The following is a 17795-nucleotide window of genomic DNA, read 5'->3' as shown; positions in this document are numbered from 1 at the left end:
GTTGATACTTATGAGGATACTATTCCACTTGACAGATTGAAGTGGTTTCTATGGGTGAAATGGAGCTTAAGATTGAGGAAAGTATTTTTGCCAGGCTAACAGAACTCTTTTTAATTCCATGCCTCTCTTTGCCTACAGATAATGACTTTAAGTAAGATGTTAGTATGTCAAGTTCTCAATGGAAAATTCAACATAGAAATTTCAGTTCCCTCGAAACATATCCTTCTAGTATATTATTATTAAGAAAAGTGTCAGCTTGACGGTGACAAAACTGTTTTCATTCTCCAGGTACTACTTGATAGTGTGATTTATGCCAGATTAATGAAGGGCAAAGCAGTTGGGTAAGGCATAATATTTCTAAGCAATTACTAAGAATGAAATATCATTTTATCTTCTCAGGTTTCCCGAATCTGCAGTTTCTGTTTTGAAGAGCCAGCACTTACGGCAGAAACTCCTTCAGTCCCTGTTTCTTGATAAAGTTTATTGGGAAAGTCAAGGAGGTAGACAAGGAATTGAAAAGCTTATTGATGTCATAGAGCAGAGAGCCAAAATCCTTCTTACTTACATCAATGCACATGGGGCCAAAGTATTACCTATGAATGAATAAAAGGATCTTCTGGCTAGAATACTAGATATATTTATGCATTTTTTTGTGTTTGGTTTTAAAATAAAGTACACAAACCTCAAGTCTTTTTAGGAATGAGGCAGTGTAAATGAATATATAAAATAAATGAATTTAACCAAGTGTATATGATGGGTCTGAGCATGATAAGCAGACTTAAAACCTTTTAAAAAACATACTGCTCAAAAAAATACTTGTTCATATTTTTCTCTAACATCGGATCATGTGAGTCTCAATATCTGATTATACAGAATGGTTGCAATTATTATTCCAGCTAGCTTTGTTAAAACATTTGTCATGCCATTTAAGAGAACAGTGTAAACCAGAGGTGCTAACTCCTTCAGCAAAGCATATTTTATGCCATACTGACTGGTCTGACCAAGTTCTGATGGGAAGGGTTCTTGACATTCTTCAGTTGCTGATTGTTAAAACAGAGCCGTCCCAATATGACCCAGAGGCAGTTCTGCATTGGAAAACTGAGGCATGTGATCTGCAAAAACACCAGGGTATACCATAATTCTGCATAGAAATGGTGGGTTATTTGCAAAAGCACCAGTATATATTCTATTGTATCTATAAATGACCGGCCATCTCTGTGAATTTGAGAAGCAAGAATCACAGTTTCCTCCTTTATGCGTTAGGTAGTTTTGCTTTCTCAATTTTGGTCCAGTTTATGTCTAGTAGCTTAGACATTAAACCATTTTAAGGTATAAGTTACCTATTTGAAACTATACTTATAGAGTGCCTTCTTTTAATGGATGTTCTTTTAACAAATTTTGTCATTTTTACAAAGGATATACTATAGTTTTTGTATATTTTCTTAATAGTGGTTTTCTTCAGGCATCTTCTAATTATATTTAAATTGATTTAAATGATATTGCTCAGATATTGACAATAGAACCAGATATCGAGTGCATTTAAATATATTGTTTAGCTTATTCTAATATGAGAAATATGAACAAAATAAATTAAAACATGACTCTTTTCAATTCTCCTCAATGAAAGCACATGACTAGAACTAAAACAGTGAATTTGGACAATATTAAGCTTCAAATAATTTTCCCCAAACTCCCTCTGCCAACTTTTTGTTTTTTTAAGATTTTATTTATTTATTTGAGAGAGAGAGGATGAGAGAGAGAGCACATGAGAGGGGGGAGGGTCAGAGGGAGAAGCAGCCTCCCTGCCCAGCAGGGAGCCCGATGCAGGACTTGATCCCGGGACTCCAGGATCATGACCTGAGACGAAGGCAGTCGCTTAACCAACTGAACCACCCAGGCGCCCATCCCTCTGCCAACTTCTTAATTAAGCGTAGGACATAGACATACAGTATTCACATGTTGGGTCTTTGTGTCCTGGGAAGATATGCATGTCATCACATACGATAGGTGTTCATACAGAAGTTTCAAATCTCGAACAAGTCATCATTTCCCCCCAACCCCACCTCACCCACTCCTTATTTAAAAGCTGATATACTGACTTCTTTTTTCCCTGAAAATTGAAAAATATAATTTAAGATGTTGTAATGCATTCTATTCTCTGTTTTCTCAGTTCTGTATGTTATTGCTAAAACACCGCATTTTCTGTGTTCTAATCAAGTGTCACTTAATATCACTATAAATTAGAACTATTAAAGACATTACAATAAAGACTAGTTTTTTCTTTTTTAATATATACCTATAGATTCTAACTTATGTAAATGTATAGGGGCAAAATGTCAAAACAATACATGGTAACTAGAAGAGAAGACGGGTCAAGGAGAGAGGGATCATTTGATCGTCTAAGCATAACTTTCTTAGGCTCACATTCAAGTACTATATTTTAGCATCCTTATTTGCTGGGCTGACCCTTGGAGAAGTGGTCTTCAGACCATTCTTCTCTTCCATTATCCTTCTGAGTTCCTTTCTCTGGTTCCACACATTCTGTGCACTCTGGCTCTCCCGAGTCTACACTTTTACCTGCTGTCTTTGGGCTTTTTAAGATCCCCTTTTCTCTCATTAATCAGGATTTTAATGAAAAATAGGCCTAACAAAAGCTTGGAGACCCAGGTTCTATTTTGAGCCACTGACTTGAAAGAACTCTTTGTCAAGTTGCCTTATACCTTGTCTTATCGAGGTGGCATACTTGCATTTTAATAAGCTTTTTGTGGAATAGATCATCTTTATCCAAATTTGTGAAATTAGTGGTGGGAATCCAGTCTCCTTAAAAATGAGCTTTAATGTTGCATCTCAAGCTACACAGCTTTTGGGCAGCTTGGTTCTCCCTTATGTGGGTCTTGCTTTGCTTATTTGCTTCCAGGTATTCTGACATGCTTAATATTAAATGAAAGGTCCAGGAACACATGTTTATTTTAGTCACCTTTGCTTTTTAACACAGTATTTTGTTTTATAATCAGTGAATAATTCATGCTGTATTATTGTTGAATAATGGATAGCTGCAGGGCCAGGCTTTTAATCCTAAGTAATGCTCTTCTTTTCTCTTATTGAAACAATGAGAGTACTCTGTGCCTTTCAAATGCACTCAGATTATGCTGTGGTTTGGTTCACATAAGCATATTATGTGGTTTATTTATAACTTGATAAATTTGAAATAGAACAATTTACCTTGGCAGACATACAAAAGCTTATTTTTGTGACTTGTTTTCTTTAGGCTGATAATATGAAAATAAATATGTATCTTAAAAGTCTGTAATAAAAATATTAGAAATTAAAGATGTATGCTTTTTATTTTGTAGATGGGTATTCTTTTGTACATGGGTTAATTTTCAGAAGTTAAGTACGGAAGACTGCTACCACTGTCCATGATAAGAGAAACAATTGAACAATTAGGAATTTTATTGGATTGTGTTTGTATATGCACATATTTGATATTGTTACTAGTGATCTTATGCTTTCTCTTGGTGTACAAAGAGCATTGTCTTAAGTGGTATGCAAATTAGTTAACAGCTATCACAAACTGTAAGAGACTATTTAATTTTTGTTTTTCTTTGCTGGGGGTGAGTCTTAGAATTATACTTAAGGCTATCTTTATAGCATTCATATTTATTAAGTTTATTAGACACCCTGGGGAACTTATCAAAATATAAAATGTCTTAGACTTACACTCAAAAAATTTATAATCTCTGCACTTGTATAATAGCCTGTTTATTCCCTCATATCTTTAAATATATATTACATTATATCTAATGAATAAATAACCTAGATGTAGATTTATTTACATAGTATTTTAGGAAATTCTAGTGTTTATCTCAGCACGGAACAAAGGAAGGCACACTTCGGGCACTAGTCTGAAAATATGATATGGAAGTTGTACGTGGGTCAAAGAAAGATGATAAAGGCTTTTCTCTAAAAACTAGTATCATCAAGAATTAAGAACTTTCATTAATGGAAGATAATTTGACTTATTGGAAAAGTTATCTGACACTTGGAAATAGCCAGAAGAGATTTTTGAGTGCTCTTTCAATGCAAAGCTGGCCTTGCTTTTGTATTGAATGGTCTACTTAACAATGTTGTAGGGCAGAGGTTAATGTGTAGATTTTTATCCCATAGAGATGCAAATAATTTCTGCCTGGTGGAAAAGACAACCCTAATGGCTTTACAGTTTTATTATCCTGTTGGACATTAACCAGTTTTATATCTAGTCCAGCAATCTTATCCTAATTTTACCTTAGCTTTTGAAACACTCTTTGAAATGGTTTTACCATTTTAGTGGTTCCCTCCCTAATGAATTATTTAAATAAAATCTTTGACGCATGTTCATTTTACATTTGCATAGGAATTACAGTTTTACCTTTTTGAAAATTTTGCCTTAATAAACTTTTGACTACAGAGTCATATTTTATTTGCTTGAGAGTCATGATGTTAAATTTTTTTGGAAAATTTTACTTTAGCAATCTTTCAAAACACAGTTATATAATTGGAGAACTGAATGGTACCATGTGATTAGCATTTGGAGCTTATTTTCATTTAACCTTTTAATTTTTTTAATGGTTATCAGTTGATTATCTAGTTCAAAGGTCTGACTCAGAAGGGCTTGCTGGCAGACTGTTTTGCAACCTACAAAAATGCACAGAGTTAAGTGAAGTTGCAGAGATCTTTTCTTACAACAGCACTGTTGTGCTGTATGATTAAATTAGTTCAACTTTTCTTTTTCACCTTAGAAAGTTACCTTTTTACCATCATGATTCCAAAGTGCATTTAGTTTCTTGATAAAAATGTGCACAATCATGTGCACATTAAGAAATCTCTATGCATCTTCTTTCTAAAAAAGTAATCTGTATTTCTTAGCAGTACTTGTCAAGATTTCTAAAGCTTTTGAGACAAAGAGCTAAAAAATAAAACCTCCCTTGTCAGTCGCTTTAATCACACACTGCGGCGTAGCTCGCTGTGCTATATTTCAAAAGGCAAACTGGGCTGCAGAGAGTGGGACAGTCACTAAATGAGACTGAAACAGCTGTGATTTTGCAAGATGTGCCAACATTTTCTTTAGCTCCAGGACACCAGACATTATTTGGCTCATAAAGTGCCCTATGTTATTGGCTCAACTTCTGTTTAGGAGAACAAGAGATCTTGTTCTGCATCCTTGTTTCAGGCCCTTAGGGGTATTAAAATGGAGGTCAACATTTATTTTTTTACCTCCTAGTAACTTAAAAAAAAAAATCAACTGTGATTCAGATATCCTTTCTAACTTTGTGAGAATACATTATTGTTAAGCTTTTGAGATTCAGGTCTTTCTTAAGAAAATGAGGAAATAATTTACAGCCTCTCTTAAGAGTCAACCTTCCACTTTTAATCAGGTAACAAGTGAGAGTTACAATATAGGACCTGAGTTTTGGTGACTCTTAGGACAATGCTATTTGCTACTTGTATTGTGTCATTTCCTTTGTCTTACGGTTGGTTGCAAGTAGAGATAGCATGTTGTGTTAAAAAAGGAGTGACATGGCAGCCTCCGAAGTAGCAAAGTCCTCATTAAAGACACAAATTCCTAATTAAGTCTTGACTTTAGCCTGGGCTACCTACTAGATGTCAGTAGTAACACGCCTTCAAGTTGTGACAACCAAAAAATGTCTCTTGATACTGCAAAATGTCCTCTTGGGAGACAAAGTCATTCCCTGGTTGAGAACCATTAGTTCTTCGTGCTTTAGTACATTCATTGATAGAAAGTCTTCCATAAAAAGTAAACCTTTTAATTTGTTTTTTTGTCCTTCGCATTCAGTTTATGAAGGTTTCCTCTGTCAAAGTCCTTGTATTAGACTGTATTGCCACACTGTAAGACATCACTCAGAGCCCTTTGAGGTCTGATGGTTTGGAGAAGGGGATCAATAAAAGAAGCCACATGATAGGAGGAAGAGACATATTAAGCTTTGAAATAAAAATTTTGGAAAAGTGAAGCATTAATCTAGGAACCTATGACAAATTAAATATCAGGGTAAAAATTTTGAAATGGATGATGGTTGAAGTAAAAGTGCTTGAAAATCTGTGCTCTACCTTCGTCTGTCCCAGGGCCCAGTATCTGGTGTCTTTGAGAAGATTGCCTGTAATATAAAGAAGGCATATTCTCACCAGGGACCCTACAGCCCTATGGGAACCTTCTCTGATAGATGGCCAAAAGAAGTGGAGGGTGTTTCCTTACCAGCAGGAGGCAAGAAGAGTAGCAAAGTGCATTAGGGTAGACTTGTTCAGCTGTGATACAGTTAGCAGCCAATAGGCAGTGAAGAATCACAGTGGAAATTAGAAGAAAAGAATGGAGTATCAACGGGGTCGGCTAAGTGATGCTGTAGTAACAAAATGCCATCAAATCTCAATGGCTTAAAGCGATAAAGGTTGATTTCTCACAGCATATGTCCACCACAGCTTGGCAGGAGAGCTTTGCTTCCCATAAACACCTAGAGAACCAACCTGATGAGGCAGCCTGGATGTTTCTATTTCCGTACCTGTGGGAAAGAAAGTTCTGAAGGGCTTTGCACTTTGTCACAACTAACTGGACAAAAGCAGGAAATTTGAACTGTTTGGTAAGTAATGCTGGTAACTACAGCAGATGATGACAACTGCAGTGGTGGCTCTGAGTATATTTGAGGCCAACTTGACCTAAATCTATTATGCTCCATCAAATAACTCTCTTCTTTGGGGATACCCTTGTCCCTCCGACCCCACTCACTTGACCTCTGCCAGGGCCTCCAGGCCATAGTTGATAGGTTCAGTGGTGTACATGTGACTTAACCCTGGGCCAATCACATCTCTTTATTCAGCCCTGTTTCTGTCGTAACTGATTGGTTCAAAATTGAACACCTGACCTAAGTAGGTCACTCAGAAAACTTGCCTCAGAATTTTAGAATGGATAAGCAGAAAAAGAAACCAAGACCCAAGCCTAAAGCAATAATGGGTAACGTTCTGGAGCTCTTCGTCAGACTTTTCCTCTCTGCGAGTGGAGAAAATTTAATGTAGCTCGAGTGAAACTCTCAAGAGGTGCTGGCGGGTGAGATGGGGAGGTCCGGTATCTTTTGACTCTTTCGTGTTAGTTGCTCTGGAGGTCCCTTCCAGTTTTTGGTTTCCTCAGGGTCCTTTCTTAATTCACCTTTTTGCTTCAACTTAATCTATGTTGATAGCTTTTCTGATAATTGCAACCAACGCCAAATCTATGATTAGTTTCTAAGGTAAATAGGTCTTTTTCTAATTTATCAAATTTAGAAAGTATATCATGAGTTCTTCCTATGACAGGTAAAGATGTTCATGCTCTTAAATCCCCCCTCCCTCTCCATTTCTTTCCTTCACAAACCAACTTCTAAAATATTTATCATGCTTACACGTTCCTCTTCTTAATATTTACCTTCTGGTTTCCAGTTTGTCACAGGTGCATTAATTTTATATTTGAATGGATTTTCTGCCCACCATCAATTACAGCTTCTTCATTCCTGAGGTTTTTGTTTGTTTTCCTTATTCATCTCTTTGCTGACTGGCTTCATCACATGATTTTTACAGAGTTACCCAGGAGTTCCATATTCAGTGAGCCTTGCTCATTTGTGAATAGCATTCTGTTTGTTTAAGTTTGTAAACAGCCTGGTGATATAAAATTTGGGTTCCACACTTAAATTTTTTTTTTCCCCAAAACAAAATACCCTTGGAAGTCTTTAGACATTGTAACACTGTCGTTTGGCATTGAACATTGCAGATAAGATTTCAGAGGCCAGACTCTGTTTTTGTTTTGTTTTGTTTTGTTTTTCTCTGGCTTGTAGGTGATTTGCTTTTCTGGTTTTGATGCATGTTGAATTCTTTTTTTTATCCTTTAATTTTAGTAAGCGCTCAAGATGTGTCTTAAAGTTGGTTGTTCTGCATCAGATTTTCCTGAAACACAACACAGAATCAACATATTTATATTTTCTTTCTTTCACTTCGGGAAGATTTTTACAATATATATTTGAATATTTTTTTTTTGGTTCAATTCTATTTGTTCTGTCTCAGGTAAAGACAGATTTATTATGTGTGTGTGGAATCTGCCTCTGAATCAACTGGTTTTTCCTTATTTGCTTACTTTCCTGTATTTTTTTTCCCGCAAAATGTAGTATTTTCTCAAGTGTTTCCTTTATATCTAAGACTACCTCAGTCACATCTATTTTGCTTCTTCCTGCTTCCCATTAGTCTTAATTTCTCCTAATGATTTTGTTATCTTCAAATTTCTTTCTAGAGACCTCAGCTTTCATCTTTGGTGGCTTTATTAACTCTTGATTGACTCTTCATTTTTCATTCTTTTATAAATTTGAACTAATTTTTTTTAATTGGAGTATTTTTTATTTTATGTACAATGAGTTGACATTAAAGTAGGTATCATGATTATCTGCAGTTAACGTAGGTTATCTTGGATGACCAATACAAGGAGGTTCACTTAATCCAACTTAATGAAGCCTATATCCTTCGCGTACTGACAGAAACACTGGCGGCACATATTGAGGCCATATTTCCGGATCAGACCGTGCCGTTTTGAGCAGACGCGGCAAGAACGAGAACCCTGGCCAAATTTCCTCGGATGGCTCCAGTACAGCTGCTGGTGACCCGTCTTGCTCTCTCGGATGCAACGAGGCAAAAGGTTGAACTAATTTTTCAAAGAGTTTTTCAAAATAGTCTCTGAGACTTCAGGGAATAGTTTTTGGAACTACTAAAGTTAAATCAAATTAAAAATTCAGTCACACAGCGTTTCAAATGCTCAGGAGCCACACGTGCTTCATGGATACTGTATTATATTAGATAGCACAGATACAGGACATTTCCATCATTGTAGAAAAGCCTGTGGACCAGTGTTGCTGTAGAACACCGGTGTCTGTGTATTTTCTTGTGTGGTGGGGTTTATATTTTCTGTTCTCAGCAGCAGTTGCTCATTCCCCCCATTCTTCTCCCTCACCTGATCTGCCAGGCAGCACATCTAGGTTAGGGTTTTGGTGTCTGTCTTAGTTATTTTGGGCTGCCATAACAAATGCCACAGGCTAGGTGGCTTTAATAACAATAATTTATTTTTCACAGTACTGGAGAATGGGAGTTCAAGATCTAGATGCCAGCAGGGCCAGTGTCTGGAAAGGGCTCTCTCTTTAGGTTGTAGATGGCCACCTTTTTATTGTATCTTCACATGGCCTTTACTTGATATATGGAGGTGGAGAGAGAGGAAGCAAGCTCTCAGGTGTCTCTCTCTCTCTCTCTTTTAAAGATTTTATTATTTGAGAGAGAGAGAGTGAGCGAGAGAGAGAGCACAAGAAGGGGGAGGGTCAGAGGGAGAAGCAGACTCTCCACTGAGCAGGGAGCCCAACGTGGGACTCGATCCTGGGACTCCAGGAGCATGACCTGAGCCAAAGGCAGTCGCTCAACCTACTGAGCCACCCAGGCGCCCCTCGGTGGTCTCTCTTTATAGGGACACTAATCCCATCATGAAGGCTCTACCCTCATGACCTCATCTAAACCTCCTAAAATCCCCATTTCCAAATAGTATCACACTGAGCATAGGCCTTAAACATATGAATTCTGGGGCGACACAATTCAGTCCATAGTATTAATCATCCCAAATTCATGTCCTCACATACAAAATACATTAATTCCATGCAAACAGTCCAAAATATCTTAACTTGTTCCAGCATCAACTCTAAAATCTAAAGTCCAAAATCTCATCTCAATATCATCTAAATCACATATGGCACATATGGGGGAGACTTGAGCTATGATTCATCCTGAAGCAAAATTCTTCTCCAATTGTGAGCATGTGAAACCAGACAAGTTATATATGTCCAAAATACAGTGTTGGGACAGGCGCGGGAGAAACATTCCCATTCCAAAAGGAACAAATAGGAAAGAAGAAAGGGGTGATGGGTCCCAAGTAAGTCCAAACGTAGAAAGGCAAATTTTGGCTTTTGAGTGTCGAGAATCATCCTCTCTGGCCTGATGTCCTATCTCCCAGGCCCACTGCAGTGACAGCTTTACCCTCACAGCTGCAAGGCTTGGTCTTGCTGCTTTAGCTTGCTATCGCCCCAGGGCTCTCTGCAGAGGACCTGCCCACAGGGCTTGGGAGGGCAGCCTTACCCCTGAGGCACCTGGTGGCAGCATCCTGGCCCACTGAAACCAGCAGAAACCCCTTCTGTCCCGGGGCCTGGGGTGAAAATAGCGGCTCTGATGATCTCTGAATCACCTTCTGCATCATTCTTCCCTTTTCTTTCTGAGGAATAGTGCACATTCACAGCCCAATAGCTTACAGTCTCATTTTGTTGATCATGCAGTTACGGAGGCTGAGAAGTCTCAAGATCTGCAGTCAGGCAGTTTGATAGCCTTGCCTCTTCTAAGAGTCCTACTTTCTCTTGTACCTATTAGTCCAAACTGGCAGTGTTTTCACTGGTATTATTCCCATTTTCTTTTAATTAGGTCTCTTAGGACCCTACTGTTTATTTTCAAAGAAATCTACGCAGTGCTTTCTGGTTTTGGTGATTGTCGTTTTATAGCTTTATACTAGATATATCATTCTTTCCTAAGAATAATGGCTTCCTAAGAATAATCTTAAGCTGTTTTTCCCTTGCCATGTTTTACTGAGGGGTCATTATAAGTTCTTAAGCGAGGGAGCCATGTATTAGAGTGGATTGGAGAGTGTGTTGGGGGAGAAGGTTGGGAAGATGTAGAGAAGTAATTTAGGAAGTTCTTGAAATTACTTAGGCATAAGATAGTCGAGGGATGAGGTAGGATGAGTCTAATTTTGAAGTACTTTTCATACATAATTGTGGACCATTACATATTTTAAGATCCCCAAAGGGAATTAACTAACAATTCTGAGAAAAGTATCCTTGCTATTAGAGATGACTTGAAAAGATATTCTAGAAACACTATGTAAAATGCTGCTTAGGGCTTTAGATATATTTTTTTCAGCTGTAGTCACCACAGCAGTATTGTCTAAAGAGACCTATCTAAACCAGACAAGGTGACCGAGTTTGTATCATGGAAAGATTCAGAAGGATGGATGGATGCACCACACACACACACATAACCATGTGGGCATATACATGAAACAATAAATCTAGATAAGGAGCTATATTGTTTCCTTTTCTTTTTTCATAATGAACAAGCTGATTTCTCTTCTCAGTTGATTATAAACCAAACTATTTACTATTATCAGGATTGAGGCTCTGCACTCAGGTTGGGGTGCCCTAAACCATGACATTAAATTTATATCTCAGGATGTTCTGGCCCAGTTAGCTCTCAGCCGGTGATGATTGCAGAGTTTATTTGCTAATTCGATTTCTCTGAGGCTTTACTTATGCATTCATGTAACAAATATTTTTCAAGTGCCAGCTCAGTGCCAGGCCCTGCTTTAGGTCTTGAGACATAGCAGAGAAAAATAAGTGAGCACATGCATCTTTAACAACTTCCTTTCTTCAAATCTTTGAAAATTAAACTGCAAAGTTAATATAACAAAAATCAGAAGCATTGGCCAAAATTTTTTCATACATAAGAAGAACTAATTTTATAGCATTCCCTTAACCTTCTCTTTCTGTTCTTCAAATGTTCCTCTTAAAAACAGAAACAGTATTTTTCAGATATGTTTGTGTACATAATCAGAATCTCTTGAGTAATATCTCAAATATCCTTCACAATACCTCCAGCCAATGCATTTCATTGTCAGGAATTGCATGTATTATGCAGTTTACGTTCTGTTCTTTTTCCATTTTGTATTGGTAAGAAGGACCACCTGTATAAATCATGACAGAGCCTACAGAAAGAAATAGTTTGGATTTTTGCCAATCTTGGTAGTATATTTTCAAATCAAGGAAATGTTCTATAGTCAATATTTAAATAGCATATTTGGCAAAATGTTCTGCTCTGAAAGAAATGGATGACATTTTTTGAAGAGTAAGAGTAATGGGAACCAGACAGCAAAGTTCAAGGAGCCGTCCTCCATAAGCCTGCTTTCCTTTGTTGCAACCTAATCCCCTTCAAGGGCCTTCAGCATCTCAGATCCCTTTCTCTATTATAAGCAGTCTTTTCTTTTCTTTACATTTTGTTTTTAAGTGCATTGTAGAGTTGCTACTTCTATTTTGTCTTTTCTAGAAGCTTCTTCAATGTATTTTCTGATCACTGGAATAACATTTCTGCAATACACAGCCTTGTCATTTTTGCAAAATCTCCAGCAATTCTCTCTCCTTTTCTTTAGTGCTGATTTCTCTCCTCTTTCTCTAAGATACGGAGATGCAGATTTTAGAATTCTTTCCTATTCTCATGCTTTCCTCACTTCCCCTTAGGCTCTATCTACTCCCTTCCACCCCCATATTTTTGCTCTCAAAAAATTCATAGCTTTGTTTCTATTGCTTAGACAAATGGCAGCTAAATGAGCCTGAATACTTTACAGACATCTTGCTTTTCTTATCTTTTAACCCTTTAAAATTTCTTATATACATATTGGTCACCATTTAAATCAACTCAAAGAGCATGAGATAAAGCAAGAGGCAAATAATGGATAGTATAAACACAGTTGGAGATCTGGTTGTTATTTAGGCTCATCTGGTACAAATTTTTCATTTGTATTTTGAAAATGATTGCAGATGAGTTCCAGAGAGTTGTGGCATGAAACAATGTGGTAGTTCTCCTAATTTAATAACAACCACCCATATCAAGTTCCTACTATGAAGTTGGCGTGATGTGATGCACTTCAAAAATACTATTCATCCAATTTAGTCCTCATGACTCTATCTGACCAATGAGAAAATGGAAGAATGGAGAAGTTAATAACTTGTCCAGGAACAAAGAGCTAGGAAGTGACCAAACCGAGATTCATATCCAAATCTGCTTGACTTCACAACTTACGCCATGACGATTAGGCCACACTCCCTTCCCAATTCCATCCAGTGTTCTCTCCACTCTTCAAAGTGGCTTACCTCCCAGATAGAATTTGTATTTCTTATGCACACTGGGATAATTGCAGGAACTATAGCCTGTGTTTAAGAGGAAAATTGACTAATAGGCATCTGACAGAGATAAGAAGCAGAAGCCAGTCAAATCTGCAATATCTCTCACATGTCTGGTTCTACTTAGGTATGTGAGATGGTGATCTTCAATGTTTACCACTATCAGTAACTAATATTTGAAAGTGTTATGTTGGGCCATGTGTTTTGGCTTTATGATTCATAGGAGACAAAGAGAATTTCAACTCTCAGTTGCAATGTCAACTCATTTGTCATGATGTTGAGTTACACAGAACTCGGGCACATGTAAAATAAATACCTCTTTCTGTTCCAAGCCTTGATGAGCATTTTTCTTGATACATTTGGATTCCTTGCGTAAGAAAAATCACAATGTAAAGCCATTCTTTACATTCGATGTTGAATTTGAACAAAGAGCTGTGAGACTGCTGTGGTGTGAAAGCCAGTAAAGTTCACAGAACAAAGGAGGGCAAAGCCCCCTTAAAATCACAGCATTCCACTTCATTTTACTTTGTGTTGTTATGTTGAAAATTGAACTTGCTAGTTTGCAAGTAGATATAATAGCCAGTAGAGCTTTGGTCAGCTGATTAGTTAGTGTGTTTTAAAGCAAGAGATTGAAAAAATACATTTATTTTTTGTATTTAAACTCATATAAAAAATCACATTTAAAATCATATAAAATCAGCTCTGTGCTAGGAAAGAATGCTTACTTTCACTTAGAGTCATATAAAAAAAGCTGATTTTCACGACCAAAGTGTAATACTTTACACAATTTTATCCCATTGTTGTGATTGAAACACTGTTTTGCATTCTTGTTTCCAGTTGTGTGAGTGACAGCACTCTTAAAAATGGTAATGAATCCCCAGTATATGCTCAACAACTAAATATCTATTTGGTTGGCTTATATAAACCTTTGGACCTTTATATTGAGGATTGTGGAAGATTGAGAGGCAAAAATATATACATCTCCTTTTATAGACAGGCAGGCACGGTTTTTCAAGAACGCTGGGACTCTCCATGCAGCTGTCTCATCAAGCATGAAGCAGCCTCAAAGTATACAGCCAATGGGGTATCTGAGACCGTGACTCACAAAATACTATGAAATTCATGGCTTCAGTCCAGTTTTGGGGGGTTTAAGAATGAGGTGCTTTTTAAGAATGCCATATTCTTTCTTATAAAGCCAAGATAGTCTCAAATCCATTTCACTGCCATAATGTAGAAATGAGAGAAGCCACTTCCAAAAATCTAGTTAGTAAACCCATTTTATAAAATGCATTGTTAGAAAACAAAGCTCTATAAATTGTATCTATCAAGACAGGCATTTTATGGTAATTGATTTACTTTTATTCATATATTTCTCTATCTCATTCTAAAAAGGACTTGGAGCACCTAGTTTCCAGGTAGGAGTAGCAAAATACTTAAAACTATATACATACAATGATGAACACTGGAAACCTGAATTCTGGAAAATAGAAAAGAAAGAGATTGGGAAATAAAGTGATTATTTTGAAGATGTTGGTATTGGATATAGGACTTCATGAAACAGGAAAAAAAAATGAGCACATCCCTCAGGCACCAGAACAATCAAAATGTTAGGACTTTATGAATATGTAGGAAAGAAATATCTCCAATGTCAAAACCATATAAAAGTTTCATTAATTCCAACACTAGCTTTGAGGAAAAGAACCAAATTAGCATATATAAAACATTTTACATTATATAATACATATAAATATGAATTTAATGCATTATATTAGAAATATTATTACACATATGTTATGTATACTATATTATATACATATATGCATATATTTAATAACATATATGTCCATAAAATATATACATCTTGTATACATGTATGTGTGTATTTATATGCATAAGTATGTATACAATATATGCACATGCATTTATAATATACATGTATATTATATGCATAAGTGCATCTATATTATATTTAGCATTAACTATTTAGCAGCTGTATATAGCTTATTTCATAGTATGTATTCAGTCATATACCTAAAACTCAAAGTCCTTATAAATTCAAGATTCACAGAACTTCTTCAACTGGTATTAGCCTAATGTTGATTCCTGTTAAGTTCCTGGTACACATTAACTAATTCCTTCGACAAATATTTCTTGAATGCCTGTCATATTCCAGGCCCAAAAAGTAGTGAATTCAGCAGACATGGTTGTTGATTATTTGAAACTTACATTTAGGGGAGAATATGCACAATAACATTAAAACTTGCATAAATATTGTGAGAAATAACAGGGAAGATGGCTTACAGATCGGGGATTAAGTTAAGGCTTCTGGAGGAGGGGTATTTATGCTGACATCTGAAGACTGAGCAGCGGTTACCCTGAGAATTGGAGAAAGAGCATTCCAGGCAGAAGGAAGAGCATGGAGAGTCATGGAGGTGGAAAAAGTTTCCTCTCCCAGGAAATAAGAGAAAGCTGAGTTTTCTAAAGGGTGATGAATGAGGGAGCAGCACAAAAGGTGGTTAATGAGATCAGCAGGGCCCAGATCATGAACACCCGACTCGAGGGCCCGGCTAAAGATTTTGAATTGTGCTAGAAGTGCAATGAGATTACCCTGATTTTTGTGTGGAAAAGAACTAGAGACAGGCAAGATTGCAAGGGAGACAGTTTAGAAGACCATCTTGTAGCTCTTGTGAGAGATGGTAGACGGTAATGAGGAGAGTGGAAAAGAAAATCTGGCGATATCATAATATTTAGAGGGCACAATCAACCAGATTGGCAATAAAAATTTCCAGAATGACCGTTAGGTTTCTAACTTGCATAATTAGGTTCATTATGGTCCTGAAATGGAAAAGATTGGTGAGAAACAAATTTGTGAATAAAAATAAAAAGAATATTCTTTTCGACACTTGTCAATATGAATTCAAGTGGAGATGTTGAAAACTGATGAGAAATATGGGCTAGGCAGGGGTCTCTCAACATTGGCACTAACGACATTTGGGGCCGAGATAAGGACCTGGGAATTACAGGATATTTAGCAGCATCTCTGGCCTCTACCCACTAGATGCCAACAGCACGGTCCTCTTGTTATGGCAATCACAAATATCTCCAGACATTGCCAAATGTTCTTGGGGGGTAAAAGCACCACTAATTCAGAATGATTAGCTTAGAAATATACTTTGGGAAATGATGGAATATAGATGAAATTTAAAATCCATGAGAGTAGAAGAGATCACCCAGGGAGCTTAAGTTCCAGCAAAATGGTGTATCAAATGCAGAAGCTCTCCCACTCTGTTTGAAATGCTTGATAAAGTATAACAATATCACAAATTTAACACTGGGAAGATAGAAAGAAAAGACCCAGACAATAGAATAATAATAATAAAAAAGAATGAAACTTTAAATAAACATGGAGCTCATGCTGCTATAGCCCTGATACTGGAGTTGGAGGAGTTCCTTACTACTCATGAAAATAGCACAGGACTGGATTTTCAGTTACTATATATGGACTGTTCAAGGCAAAGAGTCAGAACTCTTTGTGAAAAATATTCTTTCATAAAGTCTGAACCATAGAAATGAAAGGGGGACATAAATATCTGCCCAATGACCCAGCATTTGATGAGGAAACTTGTATTTGTTTAGTGTCTGGGAAAAAGGCTACTCCACTCCAAGCAATCAGAAACCTAAAGCTATGTCCCATTTTGGTTTGGAGTCTAACTTCTCAGTATCTGAGAAGGCCAGAATCACCCAGCTGAGAAATTAATATAAAAGTTGCTCCTTACAATACCCTTGAGATAAATAGAAGAAGTGGTGCAAAATGTCCTCTGAGGATCATTCCCATAACCTGACAGAAGCCAGACTCCAGCAAAAACGAAACCCCTCTCAAAGAAGTGCAGAATGAAAAATTAAAATATAAAGAACTCATTTAGCATGAAACAAAGTTGACAGATGCAACACATAGGAGAATTATTGCTCTAATCATATGAAACAATAAATAACGTGAAGCTGACTATAAATCAGTAATGTGGAAGATAATTAAAAATATTAAAACAGAGAAGAATGAAAAACCAGGACAAAAAAAAAGACAAGATGGAATCCTTGAAACGACAACTGTAACAAGTGAAATTACAAATGAAATGGAAATTAAACAGTAGGTTCCTGCTTTGCAAAAACTTAAGATATGGAAGATAGAGCTGAGGCAATATCACAGATTATAGATAATGGGTGGTGACAATCGAAAAGCTTAAAGATAACTTCTTTATGGAACATAGCATGAAATGGACGAACACATACCTATTAGGAGTTCCAAAAGGCTAGGATAGGAAAAAGAGAAAAGTGGCAATAATCAAAAAGACAATGCTTATGAATTCCCAAAATTCATCAAAGACATAAATTCTCAAATGGAAGGGAAAAAACATAAAAATATAATAAATTCAGCATAGGCACTGTGTACAGAAACTGCAGATCACTGAAATTAAATACGAAGTATTTTAAAAAAGAGTGATCATCTAAGTGAAGGGGACAGAGACAGATGAGAAAAGGATCTATGATTAGTTCCTGAGGAAACTCAAAAGTTAGAGAAGGCAAATCAAGTTTAAGAGAATGTTTTGGAAGTTGACATCAATTTGAATACATTTGTTCCTGTGTGGTCTTGCTACTCAATATATAGAAGTGAAAAGAGAAAAAAAAATTAGCCTACCTATATATCACTTTTTTCCTCTTGGACACATGGACCATCTATCTAACACAAGGACTAGAGCTATT

The 17795-nt window shown here is 36.7% G+C and overlaps 2 protein-coding genes across 3 annotated transcripts in view; one reads left to right on the top strand and one right to left on the bottom strand.

The window, feature by feature from the left end:
- Positions 1 to 3323, top strand: part of GASK1B (golgi associated kinase 1B) — a 48706-nt gene extending 45383 nt beyond the window's left edge. For both annotated transcript variants that reach the window (XM_025874403.2, XM_073892421.1), the window contains exon 5: positions 400 to 3323. In XM_025874403.2, the coding sequence (XP_025730188.2) occupies positions 400 to 607 (208 nt within the window). In that variant the 3' untranslated portion in view covers positions 608 to 3323. The remainder of the gene's footprint in view (positions 1 to 399) is intronic.
- A 5074-nt stretch (positions 3324 to 8397) lies between these two features.
- Positions 8398 to 9031, bottom strand: LOC112825788 (small ribosomal subunit protein uS14-like). The gene is made up of 2 exons (XM_073891270.1): positions 9011 to 9031; positions 8398 to 8704 (listed from the first exon to the last, which is right to left on the bottom strand). Exons 1-2 carry the CDS (start codon positions 9029 to 9031, stop codon positions 8498 to 8500), a joined length of 228 nt encoding a protein of 75 aa, XP_073747371.1. The 3' UTR covers positions 8398 to 8497.
- Positions 9032 to 17795: the final 8764 nt, after the last annotated feature.

Source organism: Callorhinus ursinus, unplaced genomic scaffold (genome assembly GCF_003265705.2).
Source record: "Callorhinus ursinus isolate GAN/ISIS: 27379988/994484 unplaced genomic scaffold, GSC_fseal_2.0 scaffold4, whole genome shotgun sequence".
Taxonomy (NCBI): Eukaryota; Metazoa; Chordata; class Mammalia; order Carnivora; family Otariidae; genus Callorhinus; species Callorhinus ursinus.
The sequence above is the reverse complement of the archived record's forward strand: the minus strand, read 5'-3'. Positions and strand labels throughout refer to the sequence as shown.